The sequence below is a fragment of the Arvicola amphibius genome, chromosome 5 (assembly GCF_903992535.2).
Source record: "Arvicola amphibius chromosome 5, mArvAmp1.2, whole genome shotgun sequence".
Taxonomy (NCBI): domain Eukaryota; kingdom Metazoa; phylum Chordata; class Mammalia; order Rodentia; family Cricetidae; genus Arvicola; species Arvicola amphibius.
The window spans coordinates 23165136-23180276 of record NC_052051.1 but is presented as its reverse complement, the minus strand read 5'-3'; the positions used below and the strand labels follow the sequence as shown (position 1 = coordinate 23180276).

Here is a 15141-nt window from a genome sequence, read left to right as displayed (position 1 = left end):
TGAGTCTTCTGGCTTTCACAGACACTCATGTATACACCTCTGTACATACACACCCTCACACACAGCACACATGGGCGGGCACACACACATATATGAATAAATCATTGCCAGTTTTCAGGTTCAGATTGATAAATTGTGGGCCAAGAATGCTTTATTTGTAGTCAAGGCTGCTCTTGAATCCCTAATCCTCCTGTTTCCACTTCCATCTGTTGGCTCACAATTGTTTGTAACTTCAGTACCCAGGGATTCAGCAGCCTCTTCAATTGCTGCAGGCAATTTGTGGTGCACACACATACATCATTAAATTAATTTTAAAAAATTTTTAAAAATGAAGCCATAAATCACAAAGGTAAAAGGAATCATGTAAAGTTACACATTTGTTTTGGCTATAAACTTCTTGTTTATAGGTCTTACACTTGTGAAACCACTCCAGCTGTAGCTCTTGCCATTTCTTTAATCGTCTTTTTTTTTTTTTCATTTCTTTTCTTTTCCAGCTCTTGCCATTTGTTTAATCGGTTTTTTTCTTTTCTTTTCTCTTCTCTTCTCTTCTGTTCTTTTCTTTTCCCCTGGTTTTTTGAGATAGGGTTTCTCTGTAGCTTTGGAGCCTGCCCTCTTGTAGATCAGGCTGGCCTTGAACTCAGAGATCCATCCACCTGCTTCTGCTTCCCGAGTGTTGGGGTTAAAGGTGTGTGCCATCATTGCCTGGCTGTTAGTTCTTTCTGTCTTCCCAGGTCAATAATCATAACTCGGGTCAGTGCTTCCTAGGTTTTGGGGGCTTGCTTACAGAAATCTTCAAGTCAGAAATCTTCAAGTGTGTGTGTGTGTGTGTGTTTTAGAGGTCAGAGGACAGCTTTAGGGACTGATTCTCTCATTTCACCATGTGAATTTCAGGGATACAACTCAGGCTGTCAGGCTTGGCAGCAAGCATCTTTACCTGCTGAGCCATCCCGCTGACCCTTGAAACTTTGTAGTACATCAGAAGCTCCCAGAGGATTTGATAAAACACAAATTGCTAGGTCTCACTCGCATTCTCTGATTCTCTACTTGAGTGGGACAAAGTTTTCATATTTAACAAGTTTCCAGGTAATACTAATGCTCTTAGGCTAGACTGTTTACATGAGCTTTGAGATTACAGATGTTCCAGAAGTTTTTGTTTTTACATAAGCAAGTCCATTTCATTTCATAGAAGCCCTGATTTACTGGAAATGTCACTCATTTTCATCTTTTCCTCTTTTTCCAAGCTAGTTGAATCTTTCTTGTCCTTTTTGGTTTTTCGAGACGGGGTTTCTCTGTAGATTTGAAGCCTATCCTGGAACTAGCTCTTGTAGACCAGGCTGGTCTCGAACTCACAGAGATCCGCCTGCCTCTGCCTCCCGAGTGCTGGGATTAAAGGCGTGCGCCACCACCGCCCAGCCTTACTTGTCTTTTGAAATTTGTTTATGTTTATTAGAAAAAGCATACAATTTTAAAAGATAAATGAAGTAGTATTAACAATGAAATGTGTAGTCTTCATGGGAGAAATAACATTTGATGTAAGACTATAAAGCCTTGATTATATAATATGCACATCTTAGAGGAATTGTAGAAAAGGAAGGAATTCTAGATTGAAGGAAGAAAAAACCACAGAGGTGGAGAGAAACAGGGTTTTTTTATCAGTGAATGTTTGATCACAGCATTTGACTGAAGATAGGATACTGAAGTGGTTTGAATAGATATCATCCCCATAGATTCATGTTTGAATGCTTGGCCTATAGTGAGTGGCAATATTAGGAAGTGTGATTGGAGGAAGTTTGTCACTGTGGGGGTTTTTCCTTCAGTGACGCACCTACTCCAACAAGGCCATTACCTCTAATTTTTCTGACCTTTCTAAAATGGTTCTACTCCTTGGTAACAACTAAGCATTCATATGAGCCTATGTGGCAATACTCATTCAAACCACTCCAAGGAGTTGTATAAGACTTTCACCTATGGCCTCTTTATTTGATCAGACTGGCCTGAAATTAGAAAGAAAAAGATTTTTTTCTCTAATTCCTAAAATATTAAATTTTTAGTTTCCTGCTGTTCGTAAATAAAGAAGGAACATTTGTTTTGTTTCCCTGCTCTCTCCCCTCGTTGCCCTTCTTGCCAGAGTGAGCACAAATGGATCAGATGACCCTGAGGCTGCAGTGTCGGGGGATAACAAGAGGACAAATGGGAACAATTCTCCATCCCTTTCAAATGGTGGTTTTAAGCCTTCTAGACCTCCGAGACCTTCGAGACCACCTCCGCCCACCCCACGAAGACCAGGTATATATTCCAGCCTTCAGTGCTGTTTTGTAAATACTGTTCATTTGGTAGGTAGGAAGGGTTGATACAGAGTCTCCAGATGTTGCCTGTGCTAGCCTCAAATCGTGAGTATGCACTACCATGCCTAGTGTTTTTAAATGTGTTCTGTTTGGAAACTGATCAACAGGTACGTATCAAGTCATTGGTGTTTTGTTTAAGTAGAATCTTACTCTGTAACATAGATTGGACTCAAACCTAGAAATCCTTCTGCTTCAACCCTCTTAAGTTCTGGGATTGCAGGTATGAGCCACCGTGTCTGGCTTCTGGCTTTATATTTACATTTAAAGACTTGACCAAGAATGATCTTTCAATAGGCAACTAAGAATTGCTTTTCCTTTAAGTTTTTTTTCCAGGAATGAAATTCTATAAGGAAGTGCTTTATTAAGAATGAAAATAACATGTGTTATATAAACCATAGACCGTTCAGTTAGATGGAAACTTCTTTGTGTGACTATAACTGGCATATCTTATAGTTAAAAAAGTTGGTTGCTTAGTCCATTTTATCTTTGTAAAAGCTGACTGGGGGCCTGGAGAAAAGGACTCAGTAGTTAGAGCACTTGTTGCTCTTGGAGAGGACCTGTGTTAGATTCCTAGCACCACGTGGTAGTTCACCAGCATCCATAATTCTGTTAACTCTTCTGACCTTTGCAGGAACACACATGGTGCACAGCCATACATGCAGGTCAAAGACCAAAAAAAAAAAAAAAAGTGAATAAATCTGATAATTTTGTTTGTTTGTTTTCGTTTTCAAGACAGATTCTCTGTAGCTTTGGGGCCTGTCCTGGAACTAGCTTTTGTAGACCAGGCTCACAGAGATTTCGCAGAGATTCGCCTGCCTCTGCTGGGATTAAAAGCATGCGCAACCACTGCCTGACTACTTTTAAATTCTTAAGTTAAAAAAATTTTTTTAAATTATTTATTATGTATACAATATTCTGTCTGTGTGTATGCCTGAAGGCCAGAAGAGGGCACCAGACCTCATTACAGATGGTTGTGAGCCACCATGTGGTTGCTGGGAATTGAACTTAGGACCTCTGGAAGAGCAGTCAATGCTCTTAACCGCTGAACCATCTCTCCAGCCCACTTAAGTTAAAATTTGATCCTGATTTTAGATTTCAGAAAGTTAAAGCTTCTCTTATGTTATCCAAATCTTTCGTAGCATCTGTCAATGGTTCACCATCTACCAGTTCTGAAAGTGACGGTTCTAGTACAGGCTCTTTGCCACCAACAAATACAAATGTAAATACAAACACAAGTACATCTGAAGGAGCAACATCTGGGTTAATAATTCCTCTTACTATATCTGGAGGCTCAGGCCCAAGGCCACTGAATACTGTAAGTCAAGCTCCCCTACCACCTGGGTAAGTAACCGCTAACATTTGTTTTCCTTAAACTTTTGTGTGTACTTAGTAATTTACAAAAGATTATACTGTATTCTTTCATTAATTGCCTTTTAAGTAATTGTAGTTGATTTCTGGGAGTATGGAATCCAAGAAAGCTTATCATATTTTAAATACTACGTCTTCCTTTTTTGGAAGAACAAAAATGAGCTAGGTATGTTAGCACATGCCTGTAACTTCAGCACTTGGGAATCTGAGACAGGAGGATTGTTGTGAGTTCCAGGTCAACTTGGACTACAGCAGGAGACTGTCTCAAAAATGTTCTGTTGTTGTTGTTCTTTGGTGTTTTGAGGCAGAGTGTGATATAGCCCTCACTGACCTCAAACTCACGATGTAGTTGCGGATAGCATTGAATTACTGATCCTTCTGCTGCTATTGCTAAAGTGTGGATTGCAGGTGTGCACCATTACACCTGGAAAACAACAACTATTGAAGGACACCCACCACCACCCGCAGAAAGTTAATGAGAGTCAAACAATAGCCATATGACTAACTGCTGCTTCTCTACGTAGGGAAAAAGCAAATACCCTTTTAAAATAGTTTTTATTATAAAATCATAGCAGCATAATAATTTAAACTGATAAACTAGTTCCATAATTCCATTTTAATTTGTACTTAGTTTTTTTTTAATTGGGGTGTGTGTGTGTGTGTGTGTGTGTGTGTGTTCACCTGTGTGTGTACACTTGTGCCTGCCTGCTTGCCTTGTCTGTGTGCACCATTTGTGCACCGTGCCTGTATAGGAAGGACATTGGGCCCCTGGAACTTGAGTTGTAGGCAGCTCTGAGCCATCTGATGTGGATTCTGGATACTGAGCCTGGGTCCTCTGTAAGAACAGAAAGTGTTCTTAACTACTGAGCCATCTCCCCAGCCTCTATGGCTTTTGTGCTTTGTTTTGTTTTAAACAAAGATTTATTTATTATATATACAATGTTCTGACTGCATGTATACCTGTAGTCCAGAAGAGGGCATCAAATCTCATTACAGATGGTTGTGAGCCATCATGTGGTTGCTGGAAATTGAACTCAGGACCTTTGGAAGAAGAACCTCAAACCCCTATTTTTAACATTAATAGTTTGATCAAATTGAGGGCTCAATCAGGGCTAAGGGTTTAGCTTAGTGGTAGAGCATGTGTCTAGTATATGTAAAGTTCCAAGTTCTACCTTAAAACCATACACTCAAATCGAAACAAAAACCTCATGTTCAGGGATCTGCGTGCCAATCAGTTATTTGACTGGTAAATTAATAAACTCAATGATGGGGATTTTAACTACTTACACAGATTATACTTGTTGGTAACCAGGCGTTTTCATTTTGGAAAGCTTATGTGGTGTATTAGTTACTGTACTCACCAGTGCCACAGACCTGACAGAACCACTTGAGGGAGAGATTTTGACTTGGTCTCTTTTCCTTGGAACTGGTCTCATCACTGTGGTAGTTTGAAAGCAGAGAGCTTAAGTAGAAGCCAGTCTGGTTACAGCCTTCAAAGAGTCCTAACTCCAGCAATCCACTTCCTCTAGGTAGAATTTGTGTCCTAAAGGTTCTACAACCTTCCAAATAGTACCACTAGCTGGGGACCAAGTATTCAAAAACATGAGCCAGTATAGTAGGTGGGGTGGTAGGAAAGGAACAGTTTATATCTAAACCATACTACATGGCAAGGTAAATTAGAAGATTGTGCTTAAGAGCAAACAATCTAGTACTGAGAGGTAGCTAGCCCTTGCTGCTCTCATAGAGGGCCTGGGCTTATCTTCCAGCACGCACATGGTGGCTCACAACCACCCCTAACTCCAGTTCCAGGAGATTCAGGACCCTCTTCTGATCTCTATGGGTACCAGGCATATACACGGTGCACATATACACGTAGGCAAAACACTGATACACATACAATAAAATAAATCTAAAAAAAAAATTTAAGGTTTGAAATAATGGCTTATCAGTTAAGAGCATTGCCTATTCTTTTTAGATGACCTGGTTTTGATTCTCAGTACCCACATGGCTGCTTACATTTGTCTATAATTCTACTCTTAGGGAATCTAATGCTCTCTTCTGACTCCTGTGGGTACCAGGCACAAGCATGATATACAGATATATGCAGTCAAAGTACACATAAAAATAAGTAAGCAAATAAACACATAAAAATAAGTAAGCAAATAAATAATGGTTAGATTAACAGACCCTGATGGTTTACAGCTATTCTCTTCTCTTGGGCAACAAACCTTCCCAGAAGACTGGAGTACTTAGAGTGGGTAGTCTATAACTTGTCCTATAATGTCTGATAATGACATGCTTTGATTTCAGTTCTTCTAGGATGTAGTCAGAATGTTGCCTTTCAGTTAGCTCGGTTGTTCAGGGCATTGATGCTTTCTTTTCCTCTCAGATTTTAAGTATAGTCTGATGAGATTGAGAAACTTTGGTCTTCTGAGTGGATGGCCTGACTCTGAAATGCATGTTATTTCCAGAGCACACACTTAGGAAAAGAAACCTCATTCGCTGTTTTGTGTGTGTGTCATGCTCAGGCTTTCTTCTCTCTTTTTAGATAACATTTTTTAGATGGTCATTTAAAGTGAGACGGTGTAGACAGGTTTAGAAAGCCAAATAATACACAGTGCCCTCACCAGTCTTTGGTTTATTTAAGGTGGGAGCAGAGAGTAGACCAGCATGGGCGTGTTTACTATGTAGACCATGTTGAAAAGCGAACAACATGGGATAGACCAGAACCTCTACCTCCTGGGTAAGTGTCTGAATTTACAAACAAAAAAGAACAAATTGCATCTCTACCCAGTGTGCCTACAGTCCTCCTGTCCTCCTCCTCTGTTTTGCTATATGTTAGACCCAGACTAGAAAGAAGAGAGCTAGAGAACTTCCAGCATGCTGACGGGGTGTTGCTGTTGTGACTTATTCTCTTTTCGCAGACAGAGTTTTGCTGTGTATTGCAGAAGGAACTCTTGGTCCTTCTGTCTCAACCTCTAGCCTTGCAAATTCTGGGGTTGCACGCCTACACTGCCATACCATGGCAAATGAATTTTACTGTTAGTACTTCTAATTTAAAGATTCCACAGTTCAAGCTGGGCGGTGGTGGCGCATGCCTTTAGTTCCAGCACTCAGGAGGCAGAGGCAGGCAGATCTTTGTGAGTTCGAGGCCAGCCTGGTCTACAGAGTGAGTTCCAGGACAGCCAGGGCTACACAGAGGAACTCTGTCTCAAAAAAAAAAAAAAAAAAAAAGAGTCAAGGTATGTAGGCTAGAGAGATAGCCCCAAGGTAAAAGTTTCATGTTTTTCACAGGTTTTTCTTAAATTAGTTGTTTCTTTTCTGGTTTAGGTGGGAACGGCGTGTGGATAATATGGGACGTATTTATTATGTTGACCATTTCACAAGAACAACAACATGGCAGAGGCCAACAGTGGAATCTGTCCGGAACTATGAACAATGGCAGCTACAACGTAGTCAGCTTCAGGGAGCAATGCAGCAGTTTAATCAGAGATTCATCTATGGGGTAAGCAGCCTATTGAATTATTGGTTATTGTAACTAACAAAAATCTTTAGTGTTTAAAAAATTGCCTGCATGTGTCATCTAAAGCACTAAAAAGATGACAGAGTAGAGTGGCGAGCCAGTTGCTGCCATAAGTAGCTGATTTTGTTGTGAGTTCAGTCTTTTCTGTCATTGTTAAAAATAAACACGAAACAGAAAACAAGTTAACTGGGTGGTGGTGGCGCACGCCTTTAATCTCAGCACTCTGTAGGCAGAGGCAAGTAAATCTGGTTTATAAGAGCTCGTTCCAGGACAGGCCCCAAAGGTACACAGAGAAACCCTGTCTTGAAAAACAAAAATAAACCAAACAAAAACAGAAAACAAGTTAGAGCAATTTAAAATTCATGGAGAAGATTAATATTAAGAATAGACCCAAGTAGTTTGAAAAGAATCAAAACAATTCAATATGCAGAACTGCCTATAACTTACTAGAAAATTTGAATGCTTCAGTTTCAGGGAACCTGATTTAAGTGGTTGCATAGAATTGACAGTGGGGTTGAGTCACTGATGAAGCTTACTAAATAAATTTTTTGGTGTGCTGCTCTACTGAAGAGCTTTCATTCCTTATAGTAATACACTGTACATATATTTATACTGTATATGTTTATAAAGTGTTTTCTTTACAAAGCTGGGTTTGATGGTGTTCATCTATTACCCTAGCATTTGGGAAGTTAAGGTGGGCAACTCACTTGAGCTCAAGATTTCAAGGCCAGCCCAGACATCCAGACACCGCTCAAAAACAAAACATAAAACAACTACCCATACATGGTGGTAAATGGCTTTAACTCTGGTACTTAAGGGACTTCGGAAGGCAGAGGTTGGATCTCTGAATTCTAATCCATTCTGGCCTAAGTTGTGAGTTCCAGGTTAGCCAGGGCTACTACAGGCTGTGTACTGAGACCTTGTGTGGGGTGGAGATACACACACACACACACACACACACACACACACACACACACACACACAAAGCACCCTTTTCTATATATAAACAAATGGATTAAATACATATTTTTCTTCAGGCTAATAGTGTCAAAATAGAGAAAAATATATTAGTGCTTTCCTTGCTGTGGTTTGCTGCTGGGAATTTTGTAATCTCAAGTCATAATGTATCACAGATCTTTCTCTGAGAAAAGTGAAATAGTCCATGCCAAAATAAGTAGGTTTGTTGGAGTAGTATTTAGAATTTAAAGCAAAGAAATCCAGCTCTACCAGAGGCCTGGAGAAGCTGGGCACTCTGCATTACAATTGCTTAGCATCATGAGATCTTCCCTTTAGAATGTGCCAGAGTAAAACATCTTTACTCTTCTTCCTTAGGCTACCTTTTCTCCATTTTCCTGTGCGCTCTCTCTGTCTCTCTCTGTCTCTGTCTTCTCTGTCTGTCTGTCTGTCTGTCTGTCTCTGTCTCTCTCTCTCTCTGTCTCTCTCTCTCCTTCCCTCCTTTCTTTTTTGAAGATTTATTTATTATGTATACAGTGTTCTGCCTGTTGGCTAGAAGAGGGCACCAGATCTCCCTATGGATGGTTGTGAGCCATCAGGTGATTGCTGGGTATTGAACTCAGAACCTCTGGAATAGCAGCCAGTGTCCTTAACCATTAGCGATCTCTCCAGCCTCTCCTGCCTTTTTCTTGGATCTGATCATTAGATTAGTTCCCACCTGATGCCGTGGACAAGCTCATCCTTATCAGCAGCCATCTCTGCACTGCTTTGTAATGATCAAAACACTGTTCACTCTAGTGTTTCCCACCCTGCTTGTGGAAACATGACACTAGAGTTCCTTTCCTAGTAGTTTTAGAGAGTAAAGTAGCTTTTGTTTCTTGTTTGGGGTGTGTGTGAGAGAGAGACAGAAGAGGGATGCTTTTATGGGTGTGTGTGTGTGGGTGTGGGTGTGTGTGTGACAGAAGGGGGATGCTTTCATGGGTGTGTGTGTGAGAGAGACAGAAGGGAGATGCTTTCATGGGTGGGTGTGTGTGTGTGTGAGAGAGTGGGGGGGATGCTTTCATGGGGCGGTTAGTGAGGAAGAGGATGTGTAGACTTAGACTGTGGCGCCTGCTTTTCTCATGGCTGCCAACAAAATACTTAGTTTCTTGCACTTCCTCTGGGCCTGGGTGTACATCTCTACCCTCTGCTTCATGAGCTCGAAGGCTTATTTGGTCTTAAAAACCTCTCTAACAGTGACATGGTGCACTGCTCTTAGGGCACAAAGCCACATACCCCCAAATCATGTACCACACAAATCTGGTGTGCTTGGTGAGGTGTCTGCAGAATTGGCCATGCCTCAGCTTGCTCCCATCATTCATCACCTTCTGTCTGTTAGAGCCACTACCATGGGTATTGCAGAGCCATTGGTGCTGCTCTTCTAGGTTATCATGGCTGCTCTAGACTCTTTACATTTTATTTGGAAACATGGTTTCACTAAATTCCCAGGCTGACCTTCAACTTGAGATCCTCTTGGCTAAACCTTCTAAAGAACTAGGATTATAAGCTTGTGTCATCAGTCATATCCTGTCCAGTTTCTTTGTAGGTCTGTTCTGTTTTACATTTTAGTTTCTGTCTACATTATTATAGGCAAATTTCTTCTTGGTATGGATCCTTAACTTGCCTGTTTTTTTCAACCCTAGTTCCATGTAAGCCTCCAGTGGCTTTGGAGTCAGGTCCATCTGGTTCCTGTCCACAGTTACTTTGAGTAATTTTGGATGAGCTACTTAACCTCACCTGGACTCATTTACCTTTTATGTGAAATAGACACACCCTTCATTGCCTCGGTGGCATTTTGTTGTTGTCTTCCTGCCCCCAGTTCTCTTCTATCTGCATGTGTAATCTTTTGGCTTTCAGTATACATGTAAGACTTTTCTCAACTGTCTGGTCACTCCAGTTACTGCTTTTATAAATGACCGGGGTGTGTGTGTGTGTGATATATGATTCTCTAATTTTTATGTTACTAGTAGAGGAAAACTTGGTAGCACTAGGGGAAAACTAGTAATTTTCAGGTAAGAATTTATATAGTGTATGTACTTCCTTAATTTTACATAATTTTAAGTGTTAGCTAATATTATATAAAGTTTTCAAAGATTTTTTTTAGCAAAAATAAAACTTTTCTAAGTGTGAATTCTGTAAGACTATGTTGTACATACCAGGGAAGCCATATTGAAATTCATACATTTGCTCTGAAATAATGTATGTAAATTATGTCTAATTATTTATGTTTTTATTCTTTATAGAATCAAGATTTGTTTGCTACATCACAAAATAAAGAATTTGATCCCCTTGGTCCTCTGCCCCCTGGATGGGGTAAGCATATCAGTTTTAATTTAAAGTCAGTTATTAGAATATCAGGCTAGAGAGACTGCTCAGAGGATAGAATGCTCGTCTAGCTTACGCATACTCTGGTTTGAGTCATTAGCATTGCAAAGTGAAAAGAAACAGATCATTGATCCAGCAGTCAGGAAGGACCTCAATGATGCTATTACTTAGAGAAGAAAGTCAGTTTCACAAGATTACTCTTTTGCTTTTGTTGTTGTGTTTATTGTTTTTTTGAAACAGGGTTTCTCTGTGTAACTCTGGCTGTCCTGGAACTCACTCTGAACCAGGCTGACCTCGAATTCACAGAGCTCTCCTGCTTCTGTCTCTCAAGTGCTGGGATTAAAGGCATGCACCACCACTGCCCGGCAATTGTATTGCTCTTGCAGCTCCAGTTTCTATTACTATACCAAATACTTGAGACAAGATCCTTTATAATGAAAACAGGCTGTGTTGGGGAAATGGCTCAAATCAGAAAGGTGTTTGCCATGCAAGCAGGAGGACCTTAAATTGGATTCCCCAAAATCATGTAAAAAGCCAGGTGTGATAGCACATGTCTGCAATCCCATGGAGGTTGAGGAGAACAACAGATCCAGGAAGCTCATTTGGTCAGCTCACCTAGTCAGATTGATGACCAGCTAGTTCATTTAGAGACTTGTCTTAAAAACTAAAGGGAGCCAGGTATAGTGGTACACATGTAATCCATTTTGAAAAATACTATTTTTCCCCTTAAATCATTTATACTCTGTAGGCAGAGTTTTCTGTCTAAATTGCTGATCAGCTCTGTCCCACCAGCATATCCCCACATAACCACACAGAGACTTAATATTAATTATAAAAGCTTGGCCGATAGCTCAGGCTTGTTTTTAGCTAGCTCTTATCACTTAAACTAACCGATTTCTATTCATCTATGTGCTGCCTTGAGGCTTGATTATCTCATCTATTTATTTCTCATTCTGCTTGCTCTGCCCTTCATGGCCTCTCCTCAGACTCTGCCCTTCTCTCCCCAGCATTTTCTCTACCCTGAAAATCCTGCCTACCCACTGGCCAATCAGTTTTTTATTAACAATGAGAGCAACACATCTTCACAGCAGATGATTATTCCACAGCAGTACTCAAAACATTTTAGTGCTAGCCCAACATGATTGTCAGTACATGCCTGTAATCCTAGCATCTTTTGGCAGTTAGAGGTTAAAGGATCAGGAGTTCTGATCCTGCCTTGGCTATACAGTGAGTTTAAAACCATCCTAAACTGTTGGAAACCCTGACTCAACCAAACAAAGGCAGAGAGATAGTAAAGTACTTCCTGTGCAAGCACAAGAATCTGAATCAACTCCTCAGTATCTATTAAAAAAAAAAAAAAACTAGGTGTGGTGCCAGGTCCTTGAATCTTGGAGATATCTGAGAGGATCCCCTGAGTTTGCTGACAGAGCAGGCCAGCTGAATCAAGTGAGTCCTAGGTCAGTGAGAGACTCTTGTCTCAGAAACCAGATAGTACCTGAGAAACAACATACCTGAGGTTGTCCTTCGGACTCCATATGCATGTGCATAAATGTGCTTGTACGTGCACATTCGTGTCCACTTGGCATGTAAACAATTCTATGCACCCACTTAAAAAAAAACAAAATAAAATGACTTCTCTGAGTGAAGAAGGTTAAAACAAAGTGTATTGGGCTGTCTTTAGAACTTGTCATTATTTTGTGGTAAGAAGAGAAGATACATGAAAGTTGTTCCTTTCTTCACCAAAGCCAGAGATGGATTGTTGGTGGTTAGGATGGTGGAATGGTCAGTGTGCAGCTGATGCAAACAAAACACAATGCTTTAGAAAAGTGGTGGTCCTTAGGTGTTGAACCTAACCTGTCAGATTGCACTCCCAGACAGAGATTGTATGCTTTGTTTCTACAATCTTGTTGTGTGTTTTACATAGACACTCACTAAAAGAATATAGTTGAAGGTTATAAGTTTATACCCTGTCCTCAATTTACTTATTTTTTAAAATTTATGTGCATGGATGTTTTGCCTGCATGTATATCTGTATACTATGTGCTGCCTGGTACCCACAGAAGAGGGCAACAGATCTAGAACTGGAGTTACAAGCAGCTGTGAGCCACTACATGGGTGCTGGGAATGAACTCGAGTCCTTTGTAAAAGTAACCAGTGCTCTTAACCACTAAGCCGTCTCTCCAGCCCTCAACCTTCATTTTATGGCAGAAGAACTATGACTCATTTTTATGGGGATGATTATTAACAGAACATTTTACTCTTTTGAAAGAGCTCTAAGAAAAACCACTTCTTAGCCTCAGAAGCTTGAGTTATAGGAAAGCTTGTCTTTGTCTGCTGTGTTTGTGTGAGGTAGCGCTAAGGTCTAAATTGCTTACCTCACACTTGGAATACCTTAAAGTATACCTACTTTAACACATAAACCCAAATGTCATTTGTGAAAAAGCTAAATAGCCAAGAGGTCTTATGGGCAGGGAGGGCATTATGAATTAAATCTTTTTAGTGTCTTAGAAATTTTATTTAATTTAAAAAAATTGTTTTTTTTTAATTATGTGTAGGTATGTATTCTGTATGTGGACTTGTGCGCATAAGTGCTGGTACCCTTGAGTTACAGGTAGTCTTGAACTGATGTGGGTGCTGGGAACTGAACTTGGGTCCTCTAGAAGAGGATAAATGCTGTGCTCTTAACTGCCAAGCCATCTCTCCAGCCCAGAAATAATATTTAACAACTTCATTAAGAAAGAGAAAATGCTCTCAAAAGTGTGAATGGGCTAATGAGATGGAAGAAAGGCATATATGTTTCAAAGGCTAGGATAAGCTTTTATGTGTATAATATGATAGAGAAATTATAAAAATCAATAGTCACTAAATGGGCAGATTCAGCTTTTTATCTTATTTTGAGGGGAAAGGACTATTCCAACATTAATATTATGTTTTTCATTTTATTTAATAAAGAGAAGAGAACTGATAGCAATGGCAGAGTGTATTTTGTCAACCACAACACTCGAATTACACAGTGGGAAGACCCCAGAAGCCAAGGGTAAGAACTTTAGTGTATATATGGCTTCTAGCAATTGTTTACCTATTTCTGACTCATTTATGTATTCTTTCCTCAGAACCCTTAAGCATTAATCACCTATATACCTTGGAAGAAGAAAAATTATTACTTTCATATTATGAAAAGCTTGAGTTTTATGAGAATGAACCGGGGATGAGTTGGTGCAACTCACTGGTTTTTTATTTTCCCACCAATAGAATTACAGAACTTTAAAAAAATAACCATAAAAATGTTTTTATATTATATGATATAATGTTTATGTATAAGAATTTGCTGATTAATATACCAAGAGATATTATCACAAGTTTACTTATTTAATGTTTTGATTACAGTATACAGTGATTTATGTTACATAAATTATGTCATTCTCTGTGTTAAAGTTAGCTAAGGCCTTGTTTTTTAAAAAAAGTACCACTCAAAGTATTTCTCAGGCCGAAAGTGGTGGTGCACACCTTTAATCCTAGCACTGGGGAGGCAGAGGTAGTCAGATCTCTGTGAGTTCGAGGCCAGCCAAGCCTACATAGTGAGTTACTGTTTCAAAAAAAGAAGGAAACTAATTCTCAGTTTCTGTTTCAAACAAAAGCTTAGAGTTCTGGAAGCAGTCAGAAATCAAGGTGTCAGCAGACTATGTGCCTCCGATGGCCAGGGAAAAGGGGTGTTCCAGTCCTCTTAACCACCGCCATCTCCTCCCACTGCCTCTCTATGCAACTCCTGCAGTCCTGGAACTCACTATGAAGACCAGGCTGGCCTCAAACTCATAGAGATTCTCCTGCCTCTGCCTCAAATACTAGGATGAAAGGTGTGAGCCAGCATGCCTGGCTTCTCCCAATTTATAGTTTGCTGGCTTGTGTCAGCAGTATTTTAGTCTTCACATAGCTCTCCTTCTCTGTCTGTCTGTCTGTCTGTCTGTCTGTCTGTCTGTCTGTCTCTTTATATACAGGTTCTCTCTGTATAGCTCTGGCTGTCCTGGAACTCACTCCATAGACCAGGCTGGCCTCAGACTCAAAGGGTCTGCCTGTGCCTCCCAAGTGCTGGGATCAAAGGTGTGCACCTCCACTGCCTGGCCACATCGCTTTCTTTTATATTTTTGTTCCAGTTTTCTCTTTTTATACAAACACCAGTCCTATAAGATGTGACTCCAAGTATGGATTCATCTTTATACATCTTTGGTGGCATTGTTTCCAAGGTCCTATCCTTGGGTGCTGGTCCCTAGGACTTAGACATAAGTATTTGGAAAAAAAGCACAGTCTCCTCATGACAGAGTGTGATAGTATAATGATCAGATGGTTCTAGTTTTCGAGGGGTATTGCAAACTGTGAAGTCTACATGTTAATCACAGATACGGGCATGTTTCTTACACCTTCCTCACTTCAAACATCTATCTACAAATTTTGTTCACAACTACTCTTTAAGTGTGATAGAGATATTAATAGTAGTGTACATTTGTAATCCAAACACTGGGGAGACTTAAGTGGGAAATCTCCAATTCCAGGCTGGCCTGGGGTACTTAGTGAGCTCTTGTTTGAGAACAG

The 15141-nt window shown here is 40.1% G+C and overlaps 1 protein-coding gene across 3 annotated transcripts in view; it reads left to right on the top strand.

Annotated features, from left to right (window-relative positions):
- The window catches only part of Itch (itchy E3 ubiquitin protein ligase), an 84981-nt gene that overhangs the window by 41852 nt on the left and 27988 nt on the right, over positions 1–15141 (top strand). For all 3 annotated transcript variants that reach the window (XM_038329661.2, XM_038329663.2, XM_038329660.2), the window contains 6 exons: positions 2129–2286; positions 3485–3686; positions 6361–6456; positions 7044–7218; positions 10473–10542; positions 13507–13591. In XM_038329661.2, the coding sequence (XP_038185589.1) occupies positions 2129–2286; positions 3485–3686; positions 6361–6456; positions 7044–7218; positions 10473–10542; positions 13507–13591 (786 nt within the window). The remainder of the gene's footprint in view (positions 1–2128; positions 2287–3484; positions 3687–6360; positions 6457–7043; positions 7219–10472; positions 10543–13506; positions 13592–15141) is intronic.